The sequence below is a fragment of the Caloenas nicobarica genome, chromosome 1 (assembly GCF_036013445.1).
Source record: "Caloenas nicobarica isolate bCalNic1 chromosome 1, bCalNic1.hap1, whole genome shotgun sequence".
Classification (NCBI taxonomy): domain Eukaryota; kingdom Metazoa; phylum Chordata; class Aves; order Columbiformes; family Columbidae; genus Caloenas; species Caloenas nicobarica.
This window is the reverse complement of record NC_088245.1, coordinates 86,788,758-86,812,135: the sequence shown is the minus strand read 5'-3', so window position 1 is coordinate 86,812,135 and position 23,378 is coordinate 86,788,758. Positions and strand designations below refer to the sequence as shown.

At 44.1% G+C, this 23,378-nt stretch overlaps 1 protein-coding gene across 1 annotated transcript in view; it reads right to left on the bottom strand.

Annotated features, from left to right (window-relative positions):
- The window catches only part of LOC135989826 (antigen WC1.1-like), a 34,752-nt gene that overhangs the window by 6,000 nt on the left and 5,374 nt on the right, over positions 1 to 23,378 (bottom strand). Inside the window, exons 2-8 of the mRNA XM_065636925.1 lie at positions 17,612 to 17,926; positions 15,767 to 16,075; positions 13,855 to 14,169; positions 12,719 to 13,030; positions 11,959 to 12,276; positions 10,914 to 11,228; positions 667 to 981 (exon numbers count right to left, since the gene is read on the bottom strand). Of these exons, the coding sequence (XP_065492997.1) occupies positions 667 to 981; positions 10,914 to 11,228; positions 11,959 to 12,276; positions 12,719 to 13,030; positions 13,855 to 14,169; positions 15,767 to 16,075; positions 17,612 to 17,926 (2,199 nt within the window). The remainder of the gene's footprint in view (positions 1 to 666; positions 982 to 10,913; positions 11,229 to 11,958; positions 12,277 to 12,718; positions 13,031 to 13,854; positions 14,170 to 15,766; positions 16,076 to 17,611; positions 17,927 to 23,378) is intronic.

The following is a 23,378-nucleotide window of genomic DNA, read 5'->3' as shown; positions in this document are numbered from 1 at the left end:
ATTTTTTCCTGTTATTTATATACTGCCTATTTATTTCTTGGGGGTCACTGTTTAGCTATTGTTGTGAATAAAATAATCTTCCTGATGACTATGCTTGCTTTCTTGTGTGAGACATCTTTAATCCCTTTCAGGAGATCTGAATGTCATTTAGAATTCATTTATGTTATAGTGGGAACCCACATATATGAAATACTGTCGTAAGAGCAGGCATTAGAAATGGACCTTTAGAACTGAACTAATTTATACAGTTGTCCATGGCTAAGTGCACACACACGTGTACATGTACACATGCAGTGATATGCCTCAATACATGTAGAAACACATACATGCCTCTAGACTTCTTGAGAAGTCTTCTTGAGAAGTCTGATCCTATCTCAGATCTCAGAGACTGTGTCATAGATTTTTGCTTTAAGAATATGCAATGGCATCATCCTATCAGGGACTTCCTTGGGATTACCACTGGGTAACTGCACTCCGTGTAATTTTAATTCACCCATTTACATCAGGGATATGGACAAAGAAAAATGTTTGTGCCATTTGCATGAAACCAGAAGTAATATATACCACATAACAAACAAACATCAGGCAGTTACTACGAAGCCATATATGCATGCATAGATTTATGTATATGTCTGGGCAATCCTGTACAGATGCATTTCTAATTACCAGTGCAAGAAATATGTGTCTCTTCTGCTCGGTTATCGCATGAATGAGGATCCCAGGGGTCTGATTGACATTGCCAGAGGGAGCTGTGTTGCTCAGTACACTCAATGTGGTCCAGCCATGTGGGCCCAGAACCTCTGCCATATGTGAAGTCTCTTGCAATTTCCCCACCATCTCCGCAGTTCAGGTGCTTGCACACAATTGTTGCAATGAGTTGAGACATACGATTGGAGCAAATGCTCCCCCATGTCCCATTGTAGAAAACTTCCAGCCTCCCAGCACAGTCATTGCCATCCACCAGCCTCAGGGCCAGGAACTCTAGAAGTGAAAACATAAAAATTGAATTAGGGGGACCTGATTCTGCTAGGAACTTGCCCATGACAAGTGAAATCCAGAATCTGCTAACAATCCTGTCCACCAGTCTGAATGAGAAAGTGGCAGAGGAAACCAGTCTAAAAGTGACAAACACTTAAAACCAAAAGTCATACAGTGGTCCTCTGCTAGTCAGCATTCACCAGCACCTACATCAACAAACAACAGTGATGGCCACACCCCAGAGTTGCAGGCATATTTCTTTGGTATGTTGAAGGATAGATGCCATGTGCTCCTTTGATTTGTTAAAGATTTGGTGTGCAGTGACTTGTTTACGATAATTTCAGAGCCACCTGGAGTGGCTTCCCTGCAGAAGCACAGGGCACTCCTGCAGCCTCCAGTAACTGAAACATTGCTACTTATAGCCAGTACATTTCACCCCTTACCTCTGTGAAACACCTGTTTAAGAAGAGTTTGAACATACATCCATTATAAACTCTACTTTACCATCATCATAATCATAAAACGCATGCATTGTAAACTCTACCTTTAGCCCTGAACTATAGGTATTGACATTGTAACAATGTGCACATATAGTCAACAAAATGCTACCCTTTACGCTAAGAACGACATTATAGGAGTTAACATCGCACCAGTCTCAACATATATTTATTACAAACTTCAGACCTTGTCCCTGCAAAACACATGAACAAGAACATAGTTTATGAGGTAAAATTACTCTCTTCTATTTACTTTATGTAAAGGCACACATTTCATTGTTCTTTTTCCAAAGACCAACCAGTAAGTAAACCCTGCTCTTCAAACAAAAGAGGCCACTTCCTTAGGGATTTCAACTGTTGCAGGCCTCCCCACCCAAGTATCATCAGGGCTTGCTGGTACTTTATTACCCAGGTGAACTCAGGTTTTCTTTTGGGCTGCTATGACAAGTTCCTGCCTTTGGGTTAACTAGCATCTTCCTGCAGATGAGGAAGGTTAGGATGTCATACATTCCCTGATAGGCTCTTTCCCTAGTGTTTTTAGCACATATTTAATTAAACCATTGCACAGAAAAAGCTCTAACTTTTCCAGCTACCTGGCGGTATACCTACTCTACTCATTCTTGAATGGTTTCATTTTTGTAATGACTTACATTGTCTGATTCCTGCCTAAGCAGCATTCCATGGAGCCAACAGATATGTTTATTTCTTCTAGGGTGCTGCCTGTGTTTGCTGTCTGAGTGGAGAAAGCTTCTAGTCACCCTTGTGATGCTCTACCACTATGAGAACATAGCATCCACCAGTGGTGCTGAGGAGGAAGGGCTTGGCCTATATAATCCACTTGGCCGGAATCGCCAAACATTCATTTCTCTCATGGTCCACACTGTTTCATCATTCATGGTGCATGTTGTGTTATTCCACAGACATCACATAGCCTAATTGCTTGCATTATATCTTCCCAAGACAAGCCTAAACACCCTTCTCTACCCTTGATACCTTGCATCATGTTCTGCATTTTCATAGGCTCATCTATCTAAAAGTAGTTTTCTTTTATGTTCCATCCCAAATCTCTACTGACAGGTTGAGCTAGCTGGTCAGCTTGGTTGCTGTGTTTTTCTTCTTGAGTTGCCTTTGAATTTAGGATATATGCATTATTAGCATGACAAACTAAGCAGGTCTTTCGTGAAGCAGCTGTTGTACTACTTTCTATACTTCTGCTCAAAATGGTTTTCCTCACTGCTGCCAGTTATCACAATTAGTTCTTCAAGTGACTTCCTTACCACATTATTCACCATCCAGGAGTCTGTATGTGTGGGTCTGTTGATGCTCATGAGCATGTTGCAAGGCTATTTTCAAGGCCTTCTTCAAGTCTCCTTCCAGATAGCAGCTTCTCCTGTAGAGGTGTTCCAAGGATTTCCACCTCCTGTTTCCTGCTGTGCTTTTACAGGATCCATCAGTGAACAAACTTTTGTTTATTTTCAGTACTTTTTGTCAAATGCTAGGACTTTGACAGCCAAAGGTATTTGGTCTTCCTCATACTACTGTTTTGCTGGCCATTGACTTAGTAAATTCAACTAATCCTGGTCCAAAGAACCAATATATGCAGACTGTCAAAGTGCCATAGCCTTTTTTTGTCATGTAGTTGTGGTCATTCTTCCCTCAGTAGTTTTGAATCCTTGAACCTAAAATTCAGGACAGCTAGTCTAGGGCATAACCACAATGACTGCTCTGCACTCGCTTTAGTGGCACTGGTACCCCTTGCATATGCAGCTGGAACTTCTTGTTCTAGAGGGGAGCAGTTATCTTTTGCTCCTCTGTGGCTCTGACTCCAGAGTTCCAACAGTGTCTCTCATCTCTTGAGGTGCTCATTGCCACAAACTCCGTTCCATGTAATGTTTTTCTTTCTTGCATTTGTATATAACAATTTTTATATATATATATATATATATATATTGCTACCTACTCATTTAGATCCTAATGCCATGGCATGGACTGTCTTCTGCTGATCAGCTTGAAGGCTTGCTGGTGTTCCTCTTCCCACTCAAAATGAGGCTTATTTCAGGTCATTTGATATGTAGGTTTGGTCAATTAGCTGTAACCAAGGATGTGTGCACATCAAACCCCAGTAATGCCCAAGAAGGCCTGTGTTCTTATTCTCTGGAGGTCCACAGTCCTTATCCAAGCAATTTGGTCAGATGGCATATATCTCCATCCATTTTGCAAGCCTAAATCCTGTATTTCTTGATGGGGACTTTTTACTTTGGAATGCTTAATGGCAAATCCAGCACTGAGAGAGGTAATGATTTCCTATAGCCCTTTACTTAGTGACGCTCATGTAATTTTAACCTACTCATATCAGGGATATAGAGAAAGAAAAATGTTTGTACCATTTGCATGAAACTAGGAATATATACCATATATATTCTGGAGTTGTTCCTCCAATCAATACATCTTCAATGTAGAGGAAAAGTTCTTTGGAATTCTCTTGCTTCAAATTTTGATTGATGATGCCATGGCAAGTTGCAAGGGTTGTGTTTCCATCCTTGGGACAGCTGGTTCCAGGTGTACTGCACACCATTCCAGATGAAGGCAAACTGAGGTTTTGCTTCTTTGACAAGTGGGATTGAAAAAAACCCCTAGCATTTTCAATGTCAGTTATAGCATACCGGGTATATTCTTTAGCTTCCAGCTCATACAATAGCTGTGATGTGTCTGGAGCTGTAACAGCTAATGGGCGTGACTTCTTTCAGAGCTCTGACATCTATTGTAATCCATCATTCTCCAGTAGACCTCCACACAGGACTGTTGTAAGGTCACTGTGTGTTTAAGACCACCCCTTGTTTTTTTTCAGGGAAGCAATTATTTTTGGGATTTCATTGGTGGCCCCTTGGTCAGTTTGATACTGCTTTCAGCAATTTACTTAGTTTGCCAAGACATCTGGGTCTGTTTAAACAAATTCAGCAATGTTTGGGTGATTAGAGAGTCCTGGGGAGTCCCATAGCTGCTTCTCACCTGTGCGAGCCACACTGCCTATTCCAAAAAAAACAAGGCCTTTGTGTCCCATCCATCCATCTCCAGTGGTTAAGAAAGTCAATGCCAAGGATTACAAGGGCAGTAGGACCAGTGACAACAAGTAAAGTGTACCAAACCCATCTATTCAATCTTAGGTTCCCTTCCTCCAGAGCTGGGCATGTTTCTCCTCCAGTTACTCCAAGAACTATTTGTCTATCACTGCTACACAGAGAGGACAATAAGGTGCACTGAGTGTCACTATGATTAGGTATCCACTAGGGCACAACATCGTTGAGGCAAGGGTACTTGGCCACCTATCTGTAAAGTCTAATAACTTTGGTTAACTTCATCCACTGCCAGGCCAAGGGAGAACCCCTCTGATGCAGTAAGTTCAAATCAGTTGCCAGAGCACTATGTGGTCCAGAAGTAGGGGCAGCAGAAGGGAATGGTTTAAATAAGCTCTCACCTCTCTCCTGTGCACAGTACTAGGTCTGTAAAGGGCTAAGAAAAGCCCAGTCTGCCTTTTCTTTCAGATACATCCTTAAGTGCCAGTGTGTAGAAGAGGGACATGCAGAATTCTCATTTTCTTTCAATGTTTTTCCTGAGATTAACCATACTGCTGGATCCTCGGTATTATCCTCATCCATGCTATTAGCTTGCACTCTTCTTCTGGCATCCTTACTCCAGAACAGTATACATATCTCACTCCTTCATCAACAGGGCATCCCACCAGGTTGTACAAGAGGGGCATTAGTAACTGTGCCTAGCCATTGGAAATTTCAAGCCCTAGCATTAGTGATCACAAGCTTTTCAGGTTCTCTCTCCCTTTGCCTTTAACCACACTTCAGCAGTCCAGGAAACCGCAGTTGATTATCCCCTTCTTCCCAGTCCTTTCAAAGGGGTGTGTTTTTTGTAGAATCAGCATGATTATGCACCACTCAACATATCTCTCCACAAACTGATCCCAAAGCCCTCCTACATTGTTCAGGACAGTATAGAAATGGCTTATGCCCAAACTCCCTGAAGTCCTGCTGTCTCAAGCTTTCAGCTGTATCTCATCTGCCCTGGCATCCCAGAAATGCCATAGCCACTGCAGAGCAGTGACTGTAAGTTTCTCAAAATTTCTCAGGGCTCATTGACAGGGCTTTAAACTAGATATGATGGGGGATGGGGATATAATGGGTCTTGCCTGTGACATGCTGTGGGATGAGACAGCCAGCACAGAGGAGCGAGGCGAAGCAGGCTCTAAACTGATGAACTTGGGGTGTGGGGTCCGATGTGGTGATCCTCGTGCAATCACATCCAACTGGGAAACATGCCAGACCAATCAGAGCAGTGACAAATATTCCTTAGCTGCCTCCCAAGATGAGAACCAGAGGGCCAACCACCTCAAGGGTACACATGGCTGCAGTAGATCTTTCTGCACCCCTCATGAGAAACCTGCATGCTTGAGTACTTCCCTGAAGTGTCTATACACCAACGCACGTAGCATGGGGAATAAACAGGAAGAATTAGAGATCTGTGTGCGTTCACAGGGCCATGATCTCATTGCTATTACGGAGACATGGTGGGATAGCTCACATGACTGGAATGTTGTCATGGAGGACTATGTACTTTTCAGGAAAGACAGGCCAGCAAGGCAAGGTGGAGGAGTTGCACTTTATGTGAGAGAGCAACTTGAATGTCTTGAACTCTGCCTGGAGGAGATGGTGAGTGAGTCGAATCCCCATGGATAAAAATTGAGGGACAAGCTAATAAGGAGGCACACTGTTGTGAGTGTTTACTACAGGCCACCTGATCAGGAGGAGGAAATAGCCTCATGATCACATACCCTGGTTCTCACATGCAGCTTCAATCACCCTGACATCTGCTGGGTGTGCAACACAGCTAAGTATGCACAGTCCAGGAGATTCCTACAGATCATTAATGACAAGTTTTTGACACAGATGGTGGAGAAGCCAACGAGGAGAGGCCTGCTGCTGGACCTTGTCCTAACAAACCAAGAAGAACTGGTTGGAGACGTCAAGGCTGGGGGCAGCCTTGGCTGCAGCAACCATGAGATGGTGGAGTTCAGGACCCTGCATGGAGGAAGCAGGAAAATAAGTAGAACTAAACCCATGGACTTCAGCAGGGTGAATTTTGGCCTCTTCAAGGTCCCACTTGGAAGAATCCCATGGGCTAGGGCTCTAGAAGGTAGGGGTGTGCAAGAGAGCTGGCTAATATGCAAACATCACTTCCTCCAAGCCCAAGACTGATGCATCCTTATGAGGAAAACGTCAAGTAAAGGGAGTGAGAGCCCAGCATGGATGAATAAGGAACTCTGGTCAAAACTCAGGTGGAAGAAGGATGCTTATGTAATGTGGAAAAAGGGACAGAGCACCTGGGAGGAATACAAGGAGGCTTTTAGAGTATGCAGGGATGTGGTGAGAAAGGTCATGCTCCACTCGGAAGTAAATCTGGCCAGGGATGTCAAAGACAACAAGAAGGACTTCCTCACGTATATCAGCAGCAAAAGGAAGGTTAGGGAAAATGTAGGTCTGCTGCTGAATGAGGAGGGTGGCTAGTGATGGATGATACAGAGAAGGCAGAATTACTGAATGCCTTCTTCTCTTCTGTCTTTACTGCTAAAACTGGCTCTCAGATATTCCAGACCCTAGAGACAGAAGAGGAAGTCTGGCACAAGGAAGACTTTCCCTTGGTTGCGGAAGATCAAGGTAAGAGATTGTTTACACAAACTGGACATCCACAAATCCATGGACCCTGATGGGATGCACCCATGAGTGCTGAGAAAGTTGGCAGATGTTATTGTAAAGCCACTCTCCATCATCTTTGAAAGGTCTTGGAGAACAGGAGAGGTGCCTGAGGACTGAAAGAAAGCCAACGTCACTCCAGTCTTCAAAAAGGGCAAGAAGGACGACCCAGGAAACTACAGGTCAGTCAGCCTCACCTCCATCTCTGGGAAGGTGATGGAACAACTCATTCTGGATGTCATCTCCAAGCATGTAGAGGAAAAGAAGGTTATCAGGAGTAGTCAGCATGGGTTCACCAAAGCGAAGTCATGTTTGACCAGCCTGACAGCCTTCTATTGCAGAGAAGCTGCCAAATCAATGTATACCGTGATTAAGTTATAAAAGGTGTACCCATCATTAACCAATAGACATGAGATAAATGCTTTCTGACCACTTGCAAAATGAGTGGATATTTTTCAAGTTTTAGAGCCTTCTGCATGACAAGAGGGAGGCAGAAGCTTAAGTAATACATTGTTTAGAAGCAGAGTGCTTAGTTTATATTTAACTAATAATTAATAGGTGTAAGTAAGAAACTAAATAATCATAACTAACATCATAGATTATTTCTTAGTATAGATGTATTGTATGTCAAAATTTTCAAAAATTGCAATGCATATCTAATAATTATGCAAATATAAGCAACACAAGAGCACCCAGTCTTTGGAGCACTTACGGAGGATGATCTCCAGAGCTTCTCAGCACTGTCAATAAAGAATGCCACTAAATAGTGTAACTCTGCTGTTATTTCTTCATTTCACTATGATGGTAGGACTGGCTGGGTAGACAAGGGAGGAGCAGTGGCTGTTGTCTACCTTGACTTCAGCAAGGCTTTTGACACTGTCTCTCACAACCTCTTCATAGACAAGCTCAGTAAGTGCAGGCTGGATGAATGCACGGTGACATGGATCATGAACTGGCTGGATGGCAGAGCTCAAACTGTTGTGATCAGTGGTGCAAAGTCTGGTTGGAGGCCTGTAGTTAGTGGGGTTCTCCAGGGGTCAGTGTTAGGTCCAGTACTGTTCAACCTGTTCATCAATGACCTGGATGAAGAGACTGAGTGCACCCTCAGCAGGTTTGCTGATGATACCAAACTGGGAGGAAGGGCTGACACGCCAGAGGGCTGTGCTGCCATTCAACAAGACCTCGACAGACTGGAGGACTGGGCAGAGAAGAACCTAATTAAGTTCAACAAGGGCAAGTTGTAGGGTCTTGCACCTGGTGAGGAACAACCCCAGGCACCAGTATGGGTTAGGGGCAGACCTGCTGGAAAGCAGCACTGCAGAGAAGGACTGGGGAGTTCGTGTGGACAACAGGTTGACCGTGAGTCAATGATATGCCCTTGTGGCCAAGAAGGCCAACGGTATCCTGAGGTGCATTAGGAAGAGTGTGACCAGCAGTTTGAGGTTATCCTCCCCCTCTACTCTGCCCTGGTGAGGCTGCATCTGGAGTACTGCATCCAGTTCTGGGCTCTCCAGTATAAGAAGGACAAGGAATTACCAGAGGGAGTCCAGCGGTGGGCTACAAAGATGATTAGGGGCCTAGAGCATCTTTCTTATGAAGGCAGACTGAGAGACCTGGGCCTGTTCATCCTGGAGAAGAGAAGGCTGAGAGGGGATCTCATCAATGTTTATCTCATCAATGTTTATCTCAAGGGTGGATGTCAAGATGAAGGGACCCGACTCCTTTCAGTGGTGCCCAACGATGGGATGCGGGGCAGTGGGCACAGACTGAAGCACAGGAGGTTCTATCTGAATATAAGGAAAAAGTTCTTTACCTTGAGGGTGACAGAGCACTGGAACAGACTGCCCAGAGAGGTTGTGGAGTCTCCTTCTCTGGAGATATTCAAGACCCACCTGGACACATTCCTGTGCAATCTACTCCAGGTGCTTTAGCAAGTGGCTTGGACTAGATTATCTCCAGAGGTCCCTTCCAACCCTAACCATTCTGTGATTTACACTCAGAGTAAAGACCCATTGGGTGGTCACAGTCTGGAGAGCAGTGTACTCTTTTCTGTAGAGCTTCTTAATTACTGTGACTAGAGCTGCCTGAAAGGACTAATTTTTTTAATTCATCATGAGCCCTTACTTTCCCCTCCAAGGTGTGAGGGTCCCCCTCCAGGTCAGTCAATTCAGGCTCTAGGTCCTCTCACAAGCAGCTGAAAGCTCACTATTTGACTATTTCAGTGCTACTATCTGCTAACTTCCAACCAGAATCCTCCTCCTCTTTTACCAGACCATTTCTCTGATAGAGACTGTCAACCAGGTTCCCCAACTCCGATAAGCTATCCCAGTGCCTCTTGAAGCCCTGCTATGAGTATATGGTAGGCTCTGGTGTATCCCACAGCAAAGCAACACACCACTCTTTTGGGTTTTCGCAAGCAACAGAACCCCTTTGCATCTCCAGGGCTGATATTGTTGGACAAAAAAATATCCATGCTCTAGGCCACTGGAGCTCTTCCCAGTCCTTCCCCTGCAACAAGGTCTGTCACACTCTCAATTTCTCACCTGTTTACACATAGTCCATACCTTCCCCCGTCTCCTACCCAACGATGGGTGTACCACTTACATCACACCATGACGAATTTCCAATATCAGAATCAACGCTTCTCTGGAGATTTGAAGTCACTACAGCTAGTCCAGTCCCAGGGCATGCCAGGTTGCCTAAGTGTCTCTCGCATTCACTGGCTGCTATGACGGGCAAAACAGTTTCCACCTGGGAAATTTAAGTTAATTTTTTTTTCTCCTAACATAATCTTAATTATTTCTTTGGGTAATGAGGAAAAAATAATAAAATACTAATAATCAAAAAAACACTGAGGGAAACATCTTTGATCCACTCTATTAGTCCTAACTTCCTTTGTTTTCCCTCCTAGTTCTTGCAGTGAAGGTGGCAGTACAGGAGGTTGTGTTTTTCTTCTGCTGCTCCTTGCTTCTTATTCTTTTTCCTCTGCTCCAGCATGGATGCTCCACAAGCTGCAGTTCCTTCTGGGTTGGTGCCTGCTCCATCATGGGCCCTCCACATGCTGCAGCCCCTTCAGGGATTGTACCTGCTTCAGTGTGGGTTCTCCACAGTCTGCAGTCCCTTCAGGAATGTATCTGTTCCACTGTGGCGTACCTCCTCTGGCTTGGAAACTGTCTCCAGCCATGTCCCCACCAATGTCTTTTTCCACTTCTCCTTCATTTCTCCTCTGTTGTGCAGCTGCCACTGTCTTAAATATGCAGGGCAGATCCACCATATGCTCCTCTGATTGTTTGATGCTTTGATGCACAGTGGGTTGTTTCCATTAGTTTCAGAGCCACCTGTAGCTGACTATAACGGGCACATGGCAGTTGATGACCTCCTCCTGCACAAGGAACACCCACAGCCCCTTGCTGTGGAAACTTTTGCAGAAACTCTCCAATTTATCCCCCAAATATCCCACACTACCACACCCTTTGTGTGTATGTGTGTTAACGCAAAATAAGGACTTTGGTAGACCCCGTGCATCTTGGTGGGATCAAGGGGATGTGCTGACCAACTATGCTTGTAGTCAAGAGAGGGCAAGAGGCTGTCCAAGCAAGTCTCCACTGTTCTCCACTTCCCTTTTATGTAACCCTCCCCTTTCCACCTGCAGGCTCAGAAAAAGATTCTCTGAACACACCTGAGCACAGGACTCCAGCATCCTCTTTGTGTTGGCAGTTGTGCTGGCCCCATGCCCTAAAAGGACATGCCCAGAGATCAGATTCAGCCCCAGTGCAGTTCACATCATCCAGCCAGATCTGTCCTGAGCCTTCACCATAATGAGCAGAGACAAATGCCTTGATGGCATGTCCACATCCCAGCTGTTTGCAAACAACATTAGCATCTGGTAGATCCCAGTTATCATCACAGATGGTGCCCCAGATGCCATCATGATAAAGCTCTACTCTCCCAGCACAGCGATTTGTTCCATTCACCAGCCTGATCTGTCTGCTACCTGCAGGAATAAAACCCAGCTGTCAACATGCAGTATAATGACAATGTACAGGTCAGTGTAATGGCATATGTTTAAAACGCTTTTAAGGCATCATGTTCTTGTTATATATTCCAGGTCTTCTGTTATGGTTTATTGGGCAGAACACCTGTGATGCTAAAGCTGCATAAAGGGAAAGGCCTACTTCTCCATCAGGTAAATGCCCGAATAAGTCCTGTGAGATATTGCAAACAAGAAGGAGTGTCTAGTCATACTAAGTATATACGGACATCACCTTATCTTAGAAAGCCTGAGAAGCTGTGTTCTATCTAAACTCATTTAGTTATACAGAGACAGATTCTGAAACAGTTTGGTTACAAAGTAAAAGTAGAAACAGTTCTAATTTACTTTGGAAGGGCTGCAGGTATCTAGAAATGCTCACAAAATAAAATGTATTTCATTCCCAAGTGACAGTCAGAACGGGTAGCAGTCATGGCCAAATTAGTGTTCTTATGACTTCTGTATTTTATTACTGCTTTTCGATTCTGTGATAAATTCTTTCAGAAATTCAGATGAAGACAGCATTATGTAAAGTACACTGGGTTCCTTAACTATCATTTGTTCCTTAGAGTATACAAGCAGGTGGGTATCACAAGCTCAGACCCATGCCTATGTAAGATCTGGTGAGACCACAGCACAAGGTGGGCTAGAGGCAACTCAGGAAGCATTCTGTTCCTTTTGTACAGTAACTCACCTGAGCAAATCACACCAACATCTTCAGCAACTCCTGTTGGTACTGTCTGAGAATGGGAGGTCTTACAGAGCATCAGCTGAGTCTCATTTCCAGCACACTGGACACTTCTTAAGCCCACAAGGCCCACGCCACGCTCAGACCTTGGAAGGTAATAGGCTTTCTGGGCACTTCCACACTGGAGCTGTCTGCATACCACATGAGCATCCTTAATGTCCCAGTCATCATCGAGGACTCTGCTCCACATGCCATGGAGAGAGACCTCAAGTCGCCCATCACAGCGGCTCTCACCACTTGAGAGTCTGAGTGACTCAGCAAGACCTGGGCTCAAGAGAGTTGAAAAAAATCTATTTAATAACATTTATTTTAACATCTATTTAATACTACTCCTACTGCAGTAGATAGAACATGCAGAAGAGACATGGAAGACAAATTTCTATGTTGGCAAATAAGTAATTCTCACCACTGGTTAAGGAGACAGCCTCTGTTAAGTCTGTGTTTGCTTTTATGCACACAGGGGTCTGCAATGGGAAGTAAGAAAGGCTTCCCCAGCCCAAGGACTAAATCCTGTGAGGAGTCAGGCACATTTAAACAATGTGAATCCCTCTACTAAATGAAGTTTTCATGCTGCAACCAAGGTTGGGGGGTGGGGGAAAAGAAAAGGCATTAAAGACAGGCTGACCTACCAGACTTATTTGGCAGAGTGAGCAATGCTGCTTTGGTCTGAAGTTGCACTACCCATAAAAGGCAACTCCTGACTTACCTGAGCAAATAACAGTGGCTGCTTCTCTGACTGAACAGCTTGGATTGCCCAAAGTCACTTGAGCACAATCCCACAGGCAGGACTCTGTTCCTTCACAGTGGAAAGCATCTCTCCACATAGGCCCATTCCCATCCACAAAATGGTCTCCTGTCTGGATTGACTTTGCATAGCCACAATTCAGTTGACGACAGAGAACACTGGCAGCTTGCAAATTCCAGTGGGAGTGGCAGAGACTTCCCCACATGTCTCCATGGCGGATCTCCACCTTGCCAGAGCATGTGGTGCCGTTCACCAGCCTGGCCCCTGGGCACCCTGAATGTAAGAGAAAGTGAGTACTGACATGTCATTTTCATAACTACTCATGGGCATGACCTGAAAGTGACTGGGAAATGGGAATGAGTTTTTCTTAGCATTCAGGGGTAACAATGACTCCACTGGGCCACTGGTATTTCTATACTCATAACTAGACTTCAGTCTGCCCTATTTTACTGAGAAGAATGACCAGAAATCAGGATCTGGTCCCCTTTGCAATTTTTAAACTTGCGGTACGAGGTTTCAGGGCTCTGGGTGAACAAATAGACCTTAATTGTTCCGACCAGCCTCACCTAGGGCCTCCAGCTATGCATCCTCAGGCTGCTGGTCCACGGCCTCACTTAAACCTGGACCAAGCCTTCAGTCTATGACTAGTGTAAATGTCTCCAGTCTTTTCTCCTGCTACTCCTGACTGTAGTCTCCAGCTGGACCCTACGTCTGATTACTTTGCCTTGTCTGGGACTGTCCAATAGATCTTGTTATCAGTACTTTCCCCTGTCTTCTGTGCAGATGCTTTGGATTGTGTCTTGGTGGATAAGGACACTGCCTGTGTTGTCCTTGCCTGTGTTGTCCTCGTCCTCTGCCCCCAGCTCACCCTACCTTGTGGAGCAGCCCTGTTCTTGCTCTTCCCTGAGACTAGGAGCACTTCACAGATAGCAGCCTTTCTGGTACAGGTGAAGTGCAGCCTCAACTCCTGGAAAAGCCTGTAGCAGCAGGCAAAAGATGGAGCTTGGCACCACAGACACCCTCTGGATTTTGGGTCCATATTTTTCCTCAAAGAAGAAGTTTTTAAGTTTCTCCTCTTAGATCTTTCTGCTGCTCACCTGAACATACCACACGAGCATCACTTCCAGCAGGGCATTCATCATGACCTAGCACACGCACAGGACAGTCTCTCAGGTGTAAACCATTCTTCTGGCAGCTGAATGTGCCATTCCAGAAAGATCCATTTCCTTTAGTGAAGGACTCTCCGCCTGGTATTAGGAGGGCAACTCCACAGTCCAGCTGCTGGCAGAGGGCATTGGCAGCTGGTAAATCCCACAGGTAGTCACACAGGGTTCCCCACGTGCCTCCATGAAGAAGCTCTACTCTCCCTGAACATGTGTTACTGCCGTTTGCCAGCCTGTACCCACCATAGCCTGCAGTAGGAATAAAGAAACTTAGCAGTTACGTTTTTATTTTCCGCTATTGCACTGAAAATTGTAAGAGAGATCTGGCTGCAAGGAACTATCTGCAAGGAACAAGCACTAACTATGTCTCAGGTTACTGGGAGGCATGTTAGACCAGGATCTCATAAGCCTGCTCTGAAAAAAAAAAAAAAAATTGTTTGTGTAGCCTGCACTACATGACTAAAAGCTTTTTGACTCTTTAAGTTCAGTCTCTTCTCCTCTGCTCTGCTCTCTCTTCCCCACACAATACTGCTGCTGCTACCTTGCAACATCTTTTCTTGCAGAGGCAGTTCCAGCATTGACATGCATTTGGAGCATGGGAGAAACTCAGAGTAGGAGCTACTAGTAGCACTCTCCCAGTAGCTGGCCATCTCACATTACCTGGAAAGCAGCAACTGCAGTGTGCAATTCTTGACTTTCGTCTGTGCCATAGCATAAGGCTCTGAACACAACAGGCCATGTCCATCAGCATATTTACAGTAATTTAAGTGTGGAATGGGTAGGACTGTGGTGTCCTGCTGCCAACTCCATGCAGTGCCTCTATCTTCTCACACTGTTACTTCTTACCTTTACCTGGTCCTTTCATCATAGTCCACCTAATGAGATCTGGATTCCCAATCTGAGCTGTGACTCTTGCAAGATGGAAGCAGGAGCCAAGACCTGTCAGTTACTGATACTTGAACTGTGCCATTTGGCTGCCATAGGTCCTCAGCCAGAACTTCAGATCACCATGGCCAGTGGGACAGCATCCAAGGCAGTATTGAAACAGACTGCAGCCCTGTGACTGGGAAATGGGCATAAACTACAGTCCTTTCCAGGCTTGTTTTGTGAACAGGGTGTTGCCAGCAGCTCTGCCCTATGTTCAGTTTACCCCTTTTGATTTGTGCCCTCAGGAAAAATGTTGTGTTTGCTAAGTCTAATCATCTCTTTTGTAGTCAGTGGCAATTAATTAGCTGTATTTAGAGCCTTCAGCAGCCATGACTGTATGGAATTCTTAAATAACGCTACCTGGCAGTCACACCTAAAGTCATCCAGGTCTCCGACAACTTCATTTATTTATTTATTTAATTTATTAAATAAATTTAATTTGTAACTTGTACCTCCTTTGATCTTTTGGAGGTATGGTACCTCTCCTGGTTTTATAATTAACTGAAGTGCCAGGGATTAACATGCACACTGACAACACAGAAAATAAATTCATTTATCCATGTTTCTGCTTGTCTGCTCTGACATCTCTCCTTTTATGTATATGAGAAAGAGAAGGAATTCTCAGCACTATTAAGTGCATAAGTCTAGTAGCATAAAAGAAATTACAGCCCTTTTGAGATCTGCATCCCTGGTGTAGAAGTGGTCAGAACACCTCATGCAGACTCCCAGTAGAGTGAATTAGAGATCGTGGAGCTGCTCTGTATTACTTTCTTGCCTTCCCTGGGTGGCTCAAGGTGTGATAGGGGAAGCACCCAAGTACTCCAAGGACCACATGAATATGCAGAGGCTCTGAACTGTAGGTTGACAGGAAGAAGAAATATCAGACACATAAATTACATCCATTGGTCCAAAGTCTCACCTGAACATACAACACGGACATCATAAAAACATGTCTCACTGTGGTGCAGCATCCTGGGACAGTGTGCAAGGTGAGTCTCATTCCCTACACAGTGAAACTCTTCTTGCCAGATCAGTTCTTGTCTCTTTCCAAACTGAGTTCCTCTCAAGATATCCACAGCCTGGCCACACTCTAACTCATTACATATAACAGAGGCAGTTTTGAAATCAATGTGTGACAAGCAGACCATAGACCAAGTTTCTTCTTGCTTTACTTGCAGATGTCCTGAGCAGGCAGTGTCCCCTCCAGTCAGAGACAGCCCAGAGAAACCTGGAAAAAAAAAAATCAAACAAGATAACCAGCATCAAGGGTTGGTTGTACTGACCTAATTTAATAACTTCCATACCTTCATGGGTAGGATGTATGTCACTTATCTGAGGACCACAGACGCTTTTAAATAGCCATTGTAGCAATTCATGTATGCCACTGACAAGAGAAAAAATGGTGTGTGGGAATGCTTATTTCTTAGTATGTGAAAATACTAAATCCTTGGGAAGCTGTAGAAGTAAGGAAGTTTTCAACAGTTGCCAAATGCTTGAGAAGTAGCAATCCCCACATAAATAAATAAATAAATAAATAGCCATTTACTAATGTGTGTTCTCCAGACTCCACTATTCAAATGAATAGGAAGTTGAAGCATCCCAGAAAGCGGAAAGAGGAAATGTTGCACCCATCTTCAGAAAGTCTAAAAAGACAGTCTGGAGATCTACAGGCTGGCCAGCCCCATTTGGTACCTGGAAAAAACATGGAGTGAATCCTCCTGGAATAAATTTCTGGGCACAAGAAGGTAGAAGGGAAGAGTCAGCATGGATTTACCAAGGGTAAATCATGCCCGTGTAATCTTATTACTTTCTCTGATAAAAGTGACTGGGTTTGTGGATGAGTGGAGACCAGCGTGTGTCATTTACCTCTCATTTAGCAAGGCTTTTGACATGGTCTTGCACAATATTATTGTGTCAAAACTACGATGTTACAGTCTGGGTGGGTGGACAACTACGTGGTTAAATAGCTGATTGGATGGTCAGGCTCAGAGACTAGTGATTAGTGGGTCGCACTCTACCTGGGGGCTGGCAACAAGTGGAATACCACTTGTTGGTTCTTTCATAGGACCTGTTCTGTTCAGCATCTTTACCAACAACCTGCAGGAGATTATGGAGTGCACTCTTATCAATGTGGGGATTAGGGGGAGATAACCCCAATGGCAGACCTGTCATTCAGAGGGACCTAGACAGGCTGGATTAGCAGGCTGACAGGAACCTTATAAAAATCAAAAGGGACAAATATAACATTCTGAAGCTGGGAAGAAAAAAACCTCTTCTAATGGTACTTTATCCAAAGAGCAAAACCAAGCACATATTGCAGACCAAGGCAGCCAAAAAGACATTGGATTTGTTTGCCATTGCAGACTGTTATGTCTTAGCTTACATGAAGATCTGGAGAAGAAGGGCATTTGTATGGCGTAACACAGCATTTTCTTGCTTCTCCATCTACAACTGCTCCTGGTCAAAGACAAATTTAGTATTGCTCTCCTGTTGCCTGGGAGAGCTGTGGTAGAAACAAGTAGTGTTTATTATTCTGTTCTGTGTCATTTACTATGTCTACTTCCATTCTATGTCATTGCTGTGCCCAGGCAAAGGAGATATACACTTTTAGTCAGCGGAAGACTTAATGTTGGTGAAACTTGCTTTGGCTGAGTGGAGGCAATGGAGAAATTGTTAACTCTGTGCAGTACTTGGCTTTATTCAGCTAGAACAAAGTTTGATCTCAGCATTGTAGCATTTTTCTATTGGTTGGATGACTTCTTACCTGAGCAAATCACTCCGATATCGAAGTAATGAGGGCAGGTAAAAGCACCCCATCCTGTATGTGAGCAGTTCCAGAGAGTGGATTCGTCACCATGACAATGAACTCGATACAACCATGTTGGTCCAGATCCTTCTCCAAAAGAAGCTCGACTAAGGGCCTGAACAGCAGATCCACATCGGAGTTGCTTACAAACAACATCAGCATCTTTTATGGTCCAGTCACCATCGCACACAGTTCCCCACTGCTCCTCATGTTTTACTTCCACTCTCCCAGAGCAGCGGCCAGTTCCGTTCGACAGCCTCAGTTCATCAGCACCTTCATACACAGAGATAGAGCAAGTTTATGGAAAGGACAGTGCCTAATCACAGTTATCTATTGCAGATAGTTAATGAGATTATTATTACTCTTGATTTACTACAAAATCATGTGTATTCAGTTCATCTTTCTAAATAGTCCAACTTAAAAGATTTTTGCAAGGAATTGTGTCTGTATTTACAAGTTTGAGGTAACTGCACTGCTAAAATGTAAGCTATTTCTAATGACAGGTGAGCTTTCTCTTCTTCTGACCCATTAGGGCTGGGAGATGCTGAGTAATGTCCCTGCTGTGTGACTCACAAAAGCTTCAACAGAAACTCCTCCTTTCTCTTTGTTTTTCTGCCATGATGACATTCAGCTTAAAATGTTCACTGGGCACCAATTTCTTCATTCCCATGTTAAGTATGATGTGAAGAAGCCATTTCCCCTGTCTGCCTCAATTTCCTCCTCTCAGACAAACTATTACTTGCAACTCAGTCCTCAATACTCTATATTCTTTCCCTCCTCTCTTGCCCTAGCCACGTGGTCCTCTAGGCAGGGCTACCCAACAAGAGAAGAGAATTACTCATGAGGGGTGGCAAGCTATCTCAGGAAATAAAGCAGCATAAACAGAGGACAGACAGGCATGTCTTAAATGTTGTTCCTCATGCCCCACCATCTCTTGGGGTGGGGCCGATGCCCAAAGAGCCCTCTTTTCCTCCTCTGCTCCCAGGTCTGCCTTTTTCCTTTGATACGGATACACATTTCCCAGTTTGTTTATCTGTGGACTCACAAAATAACATTACAGTCATCACAAAGCACTTGATAAAGAGCCTTACAGAAGAGACAACATGCACATGTTAGTTTCTTGTTTTACAGTGTTGGACTGCTACTATAGATGCTTCAAATATAGTATTATAGTGTAGCTTGGTACAGACTTAAAGGCTAGAAAACACAGGGAGAATTTTGTTACATTCAAATGCAGGAATGATGGTGTGACACAGAAGAAGTTCCTAGGAAGCCAAGCTACACATAGGCTTGCTAGGACCCAAGAAACACAGGGGAAAAAGTCTGAGTCTGCATCTTACACAGACACGGTAAACATTGGAAAAACTGAAGGGGGTAGCCTTTGATGTAATGACATGTCAAGAAAAAAAAATTGGATTTTTTTCAGGAATTGTCTTAAGTTGTGGGGTTTTTGTTGTTATTGTTTTGGTTGTTTGGTTTGGTTTGTGGTTTTTTGTTGTTTGTTTGTTTGTTTGTTTGGGTTTTGTTTGTTTGTTTGTTTTCCAGTGAAGAATTTGAAGACAAGAGTTTTGGAATATCTTTTAATAAAAAAAGCATTTACTTGCAGAGAGGTTCATATCTGTTTGAGTAGAAAGCATGCACAGAATCACAGAATCATAGAACATGTTGAGTTAATATTCTGAATTGATGTAGAGAACGGTTTTCTGTAGGTTTGTGAAAACAAACATTGAAACAAAAGAACCCCAAATCTTCTGCCAAATTCCATCAAAACAGTCGTTGTAATTAAACAACAACATGGATGGCATTAATTTGTTAGGTTATGTGATAGAAAGCTTGTCTCCATGTACAAAGGAGAAGAGAGGAACAATGGCAGGTGAAGGAACCCAAATAATTCTGGTGCTCTCCCAGGTGTGAAACCTGTCAGATGAATCAACATGAGGGCGTTCCATGTCACCTTAGAGAGTGGGCAGGGCGGGGGGTGGAGGGGCTACTGCCAAGAGGACACTCTATGGGATGCAAGGGAAGGTCATCTTGGAATTGCACAAGACTTATTATGGGATGTTTAAGAGAGGAATCAAAGGCGAGGAAAGGGAGGGATCAAGGATGTTTGGGTAGGAGCAAGCATGGGAAAATAGAAGGGTAAGTAGATAAAAGGACCAGAGTCAATGGGCACAAACTGAAACACAGGATTTTCTCTCTGAACATCAGAAAGCACTTTTTTACCTTGAGGATGACAGCACTGGAACATGTTACCCAGAGATGTTGTGGAGTTGGCTTGTTCAGAGATATTCAAAAGCCAACTGGACATGGTCCTGACAACTGACTCTGCATGAGCCGGGGGGTTGGACCAGATGAACTCCAGAGGTCCCTTCCCACCTCAGCCATTCTGTGGTTCTGTGAAAAATGGCCAGTGGTGGGTAAGCATGCTGCTGGTCAGTATGCATGTTTGGCTATGCCCTGTACCTAATCAGCATCGCTTATTGAGTTTTCTTACTAAAATCTGTTTCTAACTGTTTTCCTGGGTGAGGTGATTCTATTCAGTGTGCATGTAGGGAGTTCTAAGTGCCAGGAACTGCAGCTAGACCACAGGTCATAGAAATATGTGTCTTTGGTGCTATACTAGTTTTGGTTGGGACAGAGTTAAATTTCTTCATAGTAGCTTGTATGGGGTTGTGCTTTGGATTTGTCAGGAAAACAGTGTTGATAACACAGGGGTGTTTTAGTTAGTGCTAAGTCAAGGTGCACAAGAAGTTGGGAGGGGACATAGCTGGGATAGCTGACCCCAACTGACCAAAGGCATAGTCCATACCATATGACATCATGCTCAGCAATAAAAGCTGGCTGAAGAAGGAGGAAGGGGAGACATTCAGAGTTATGATGTTTGTCTTCTCAGCTAACTGTTAGGTGTGATTGTGGTAGATGCACTTGACCCACCCTCCCGTCCCCAGCCAAACCAGCAGCAGTTTGGTTCAGGCTCCAGAGAAGGTAAAGGTCTGAGTCATAGACAGGTGAAGAACTCCTTTTAGGAAACCCACAAGGAAGCAGAATGGTGCATTGAACACTGATACATTGTGGGTGCAGGGAGCCTCATGCATACTTTTCCTACTGTATGCAGTTTGACTACGAGTCAACCACTTTATAAATATGACAGCCTGGGTGAGCCTGCTTTGAGCTCTCTCTCCTAAATATGCTGACTGTATGGTGATGGTTTTACTACTCACAGGTCAGTGGATGAGCCCAATTTTAAGTTTCATATCAACCATTTAGCTTAAGTAAATGCATACTAAATATAACGTATCATCTAGAAGTATAAGGTTGTATGATTTTTAATATACACTCTGCTTCATGTTACTTAGTAAGCTGGATTTGCTAAAATCTTAAGCTGTAAAGTTCTGCTCATATTTACTAAAAAGCAACTACAAACTACACTGAACACTTGCAAGATAAGGTCTAGTTTGCACTTAGCTGGGAAAAATGGAACTGACTGGGAAAAAAATAACAATCAAAGGCTAACACGGGGATATTACAGACATTTGCAGAAAGGGACTTGTTTTGCACTTTGCTGGGAAGAAAGGATTTATTCAGACAAAACAGTACCTGCAAGGCTATGGACAATAAACAATATCTACAGCTAAGCAAAACAAAGGCACATGTGAGATCAGTGGAAAAGATCCAGTGAGAAGCAAGACGACCTCAAAGTGGTGTGTAAAGCTATAGAAGTCTATGGTTTTCTATGCTTGGATGGGACCTCTGCACAGGTACCCAGCTGGAGCCAGGCGTCCTGCTATTCTACTCCATTAGCTTTTTTTTTTTCCTGAGAATTTTGTTTCATGAAAGTGTGCTCTGCATACGGTTATCGGGCCTTGCCTCAGAGTTTGCATCTGGAGTTCTAAAATACAGAATCCAGAGCAAACAGTATTGGGGAGAGAAGGATCCTGAAAGTTTGTACCGCTACGGATACAGGCCTTGCCTGAAAGTTTGCCTCCAGAACTCCAAGGCACAGACTCCAGAGTGAATGGTTATCAGGGAGCAAAGACACCTGAAAGTTTGCTTCGTGAATGGGTATAGGCTCCGGGAGAGAAGGTAAGCAGCATTTGGCTTGGCATATTTCCCCCATGCAGTAAATAATAGAGCGAACCTGCCACTTCTCTCTGAGAAATCTAAACATTGTTCTGCAGTAAGCAGAGCCTAAATTACTCCCCCATGACAGTGATGGAGCCCCGCTGCCCTGGAGATGGCTGAACATCTGCCAGCAGATCGGAAGTAGTGAATGAATTCCTCATTTTGCTTTGCTTGCATGCACAGATTTTGCTTTATGTATTAAACTGCCTTTGTCTTAATCCATGAGTTTTTCTCATTTTTACCCTTCCAATTCTCTCCCCCATCTGTGACTGTTCACTCAACTCCTGCTCAGATTTTGACTAACACAGATCACGCTAAAGTGTGATGTGCGCTGGGAGCAGTGCCATTAGGTCAAAGGGAGAGAACCACATAGGGACAGGTGACCAGAAAGAGCTAAAGGGACATTATGCAGCCATTATCACCCGCAGAGTGCTTGCTCCTGCAGCCATCATCTTTGTCTGGCATTTTCTTCAGAATCTGCTAACTAATGGAAATTATATAGACCAAAACTCTGAGCTGGAAGGTCATCATCAGCTTACTCAAAAAAGCCTTTGCAGCAAATCCAACAGCAGCTGGACTGCTGAGACTTTCATGCTTCCCAATGTGACACGGGACGGGCACATTGTTTTGGAGGAGGACAGATGAGCACTCTCACCATTGGCTAGGTAACCAATTCCCATGTTTTTCTTTTTTGGCTCATAGATGCACAAATCAAGAGTTATGGGTTATAAGTTATGAGATGTTATGACTTGAATCATTGAATGATCATGGCAGACTAGTCTGGGCAAAGGGGAAATGAGCACCTATTGTTGTGTTTATTTACTGTATTTCTTAATGAGCTCCTAAAATGAAGTTTAATTCATGGAGTATATTGTCCTGTAAATTTGGGAGATCCAAACAGACTGTGACACCCATTCTACTGGGGGAGAGTGAGCAAGCAGCTGTGTGGTGCTTAGCTGCCTGCTGGTGTTAAACCACAACAGATGCCAGCAATGGGAGTGAGTGAGGGTACCACATGTCAGTGTGTGATTGCTAGTGAATATCAAGCTGGACTAGCCAGTGAGCAAGTTAATTGGCGTGGGAGCCAAATATGTGTATATGTCTGGGTCTCTGGGACCGAGGGACCCAGTGGGACCACAGGGTCCAGGCCAACTACTAGAGAGTTGGTAAGGTCAGTGGTCAACTCAAAGACACACTTACATGTGTCAGTGCATGAGCCAACTACAGAGACTGAGAACCTAGGACCAGGCACTGGATGCGCTGAGTGTCTGGAGGAATGCAAATTCTATGTATTAGCATGTTTCCCACTGATAGGCTTTTATTCTGAAAAGCCAGAGAGAGAAACATAGAATCACAGAATGGTTTGGGTTGGAAGGGACCTTAAAGATCATCTGGTTCCAATTCTCCCGCCATGGACAGGGACATCTGTGGCGGTATGCTGAGATTGGGCCTGTGAGAAACTGCAAGAGGCGAAGCATGAGAAACAAGCACTGGGACTGTATGCTAACGGATACATCAAGGACAGTAGAATAATGTGTGAGAGATAAAAAAGCGTTTATGGCAGTAACTTTGGTGGGAACACAAAATATGTCGCTTATGTAAT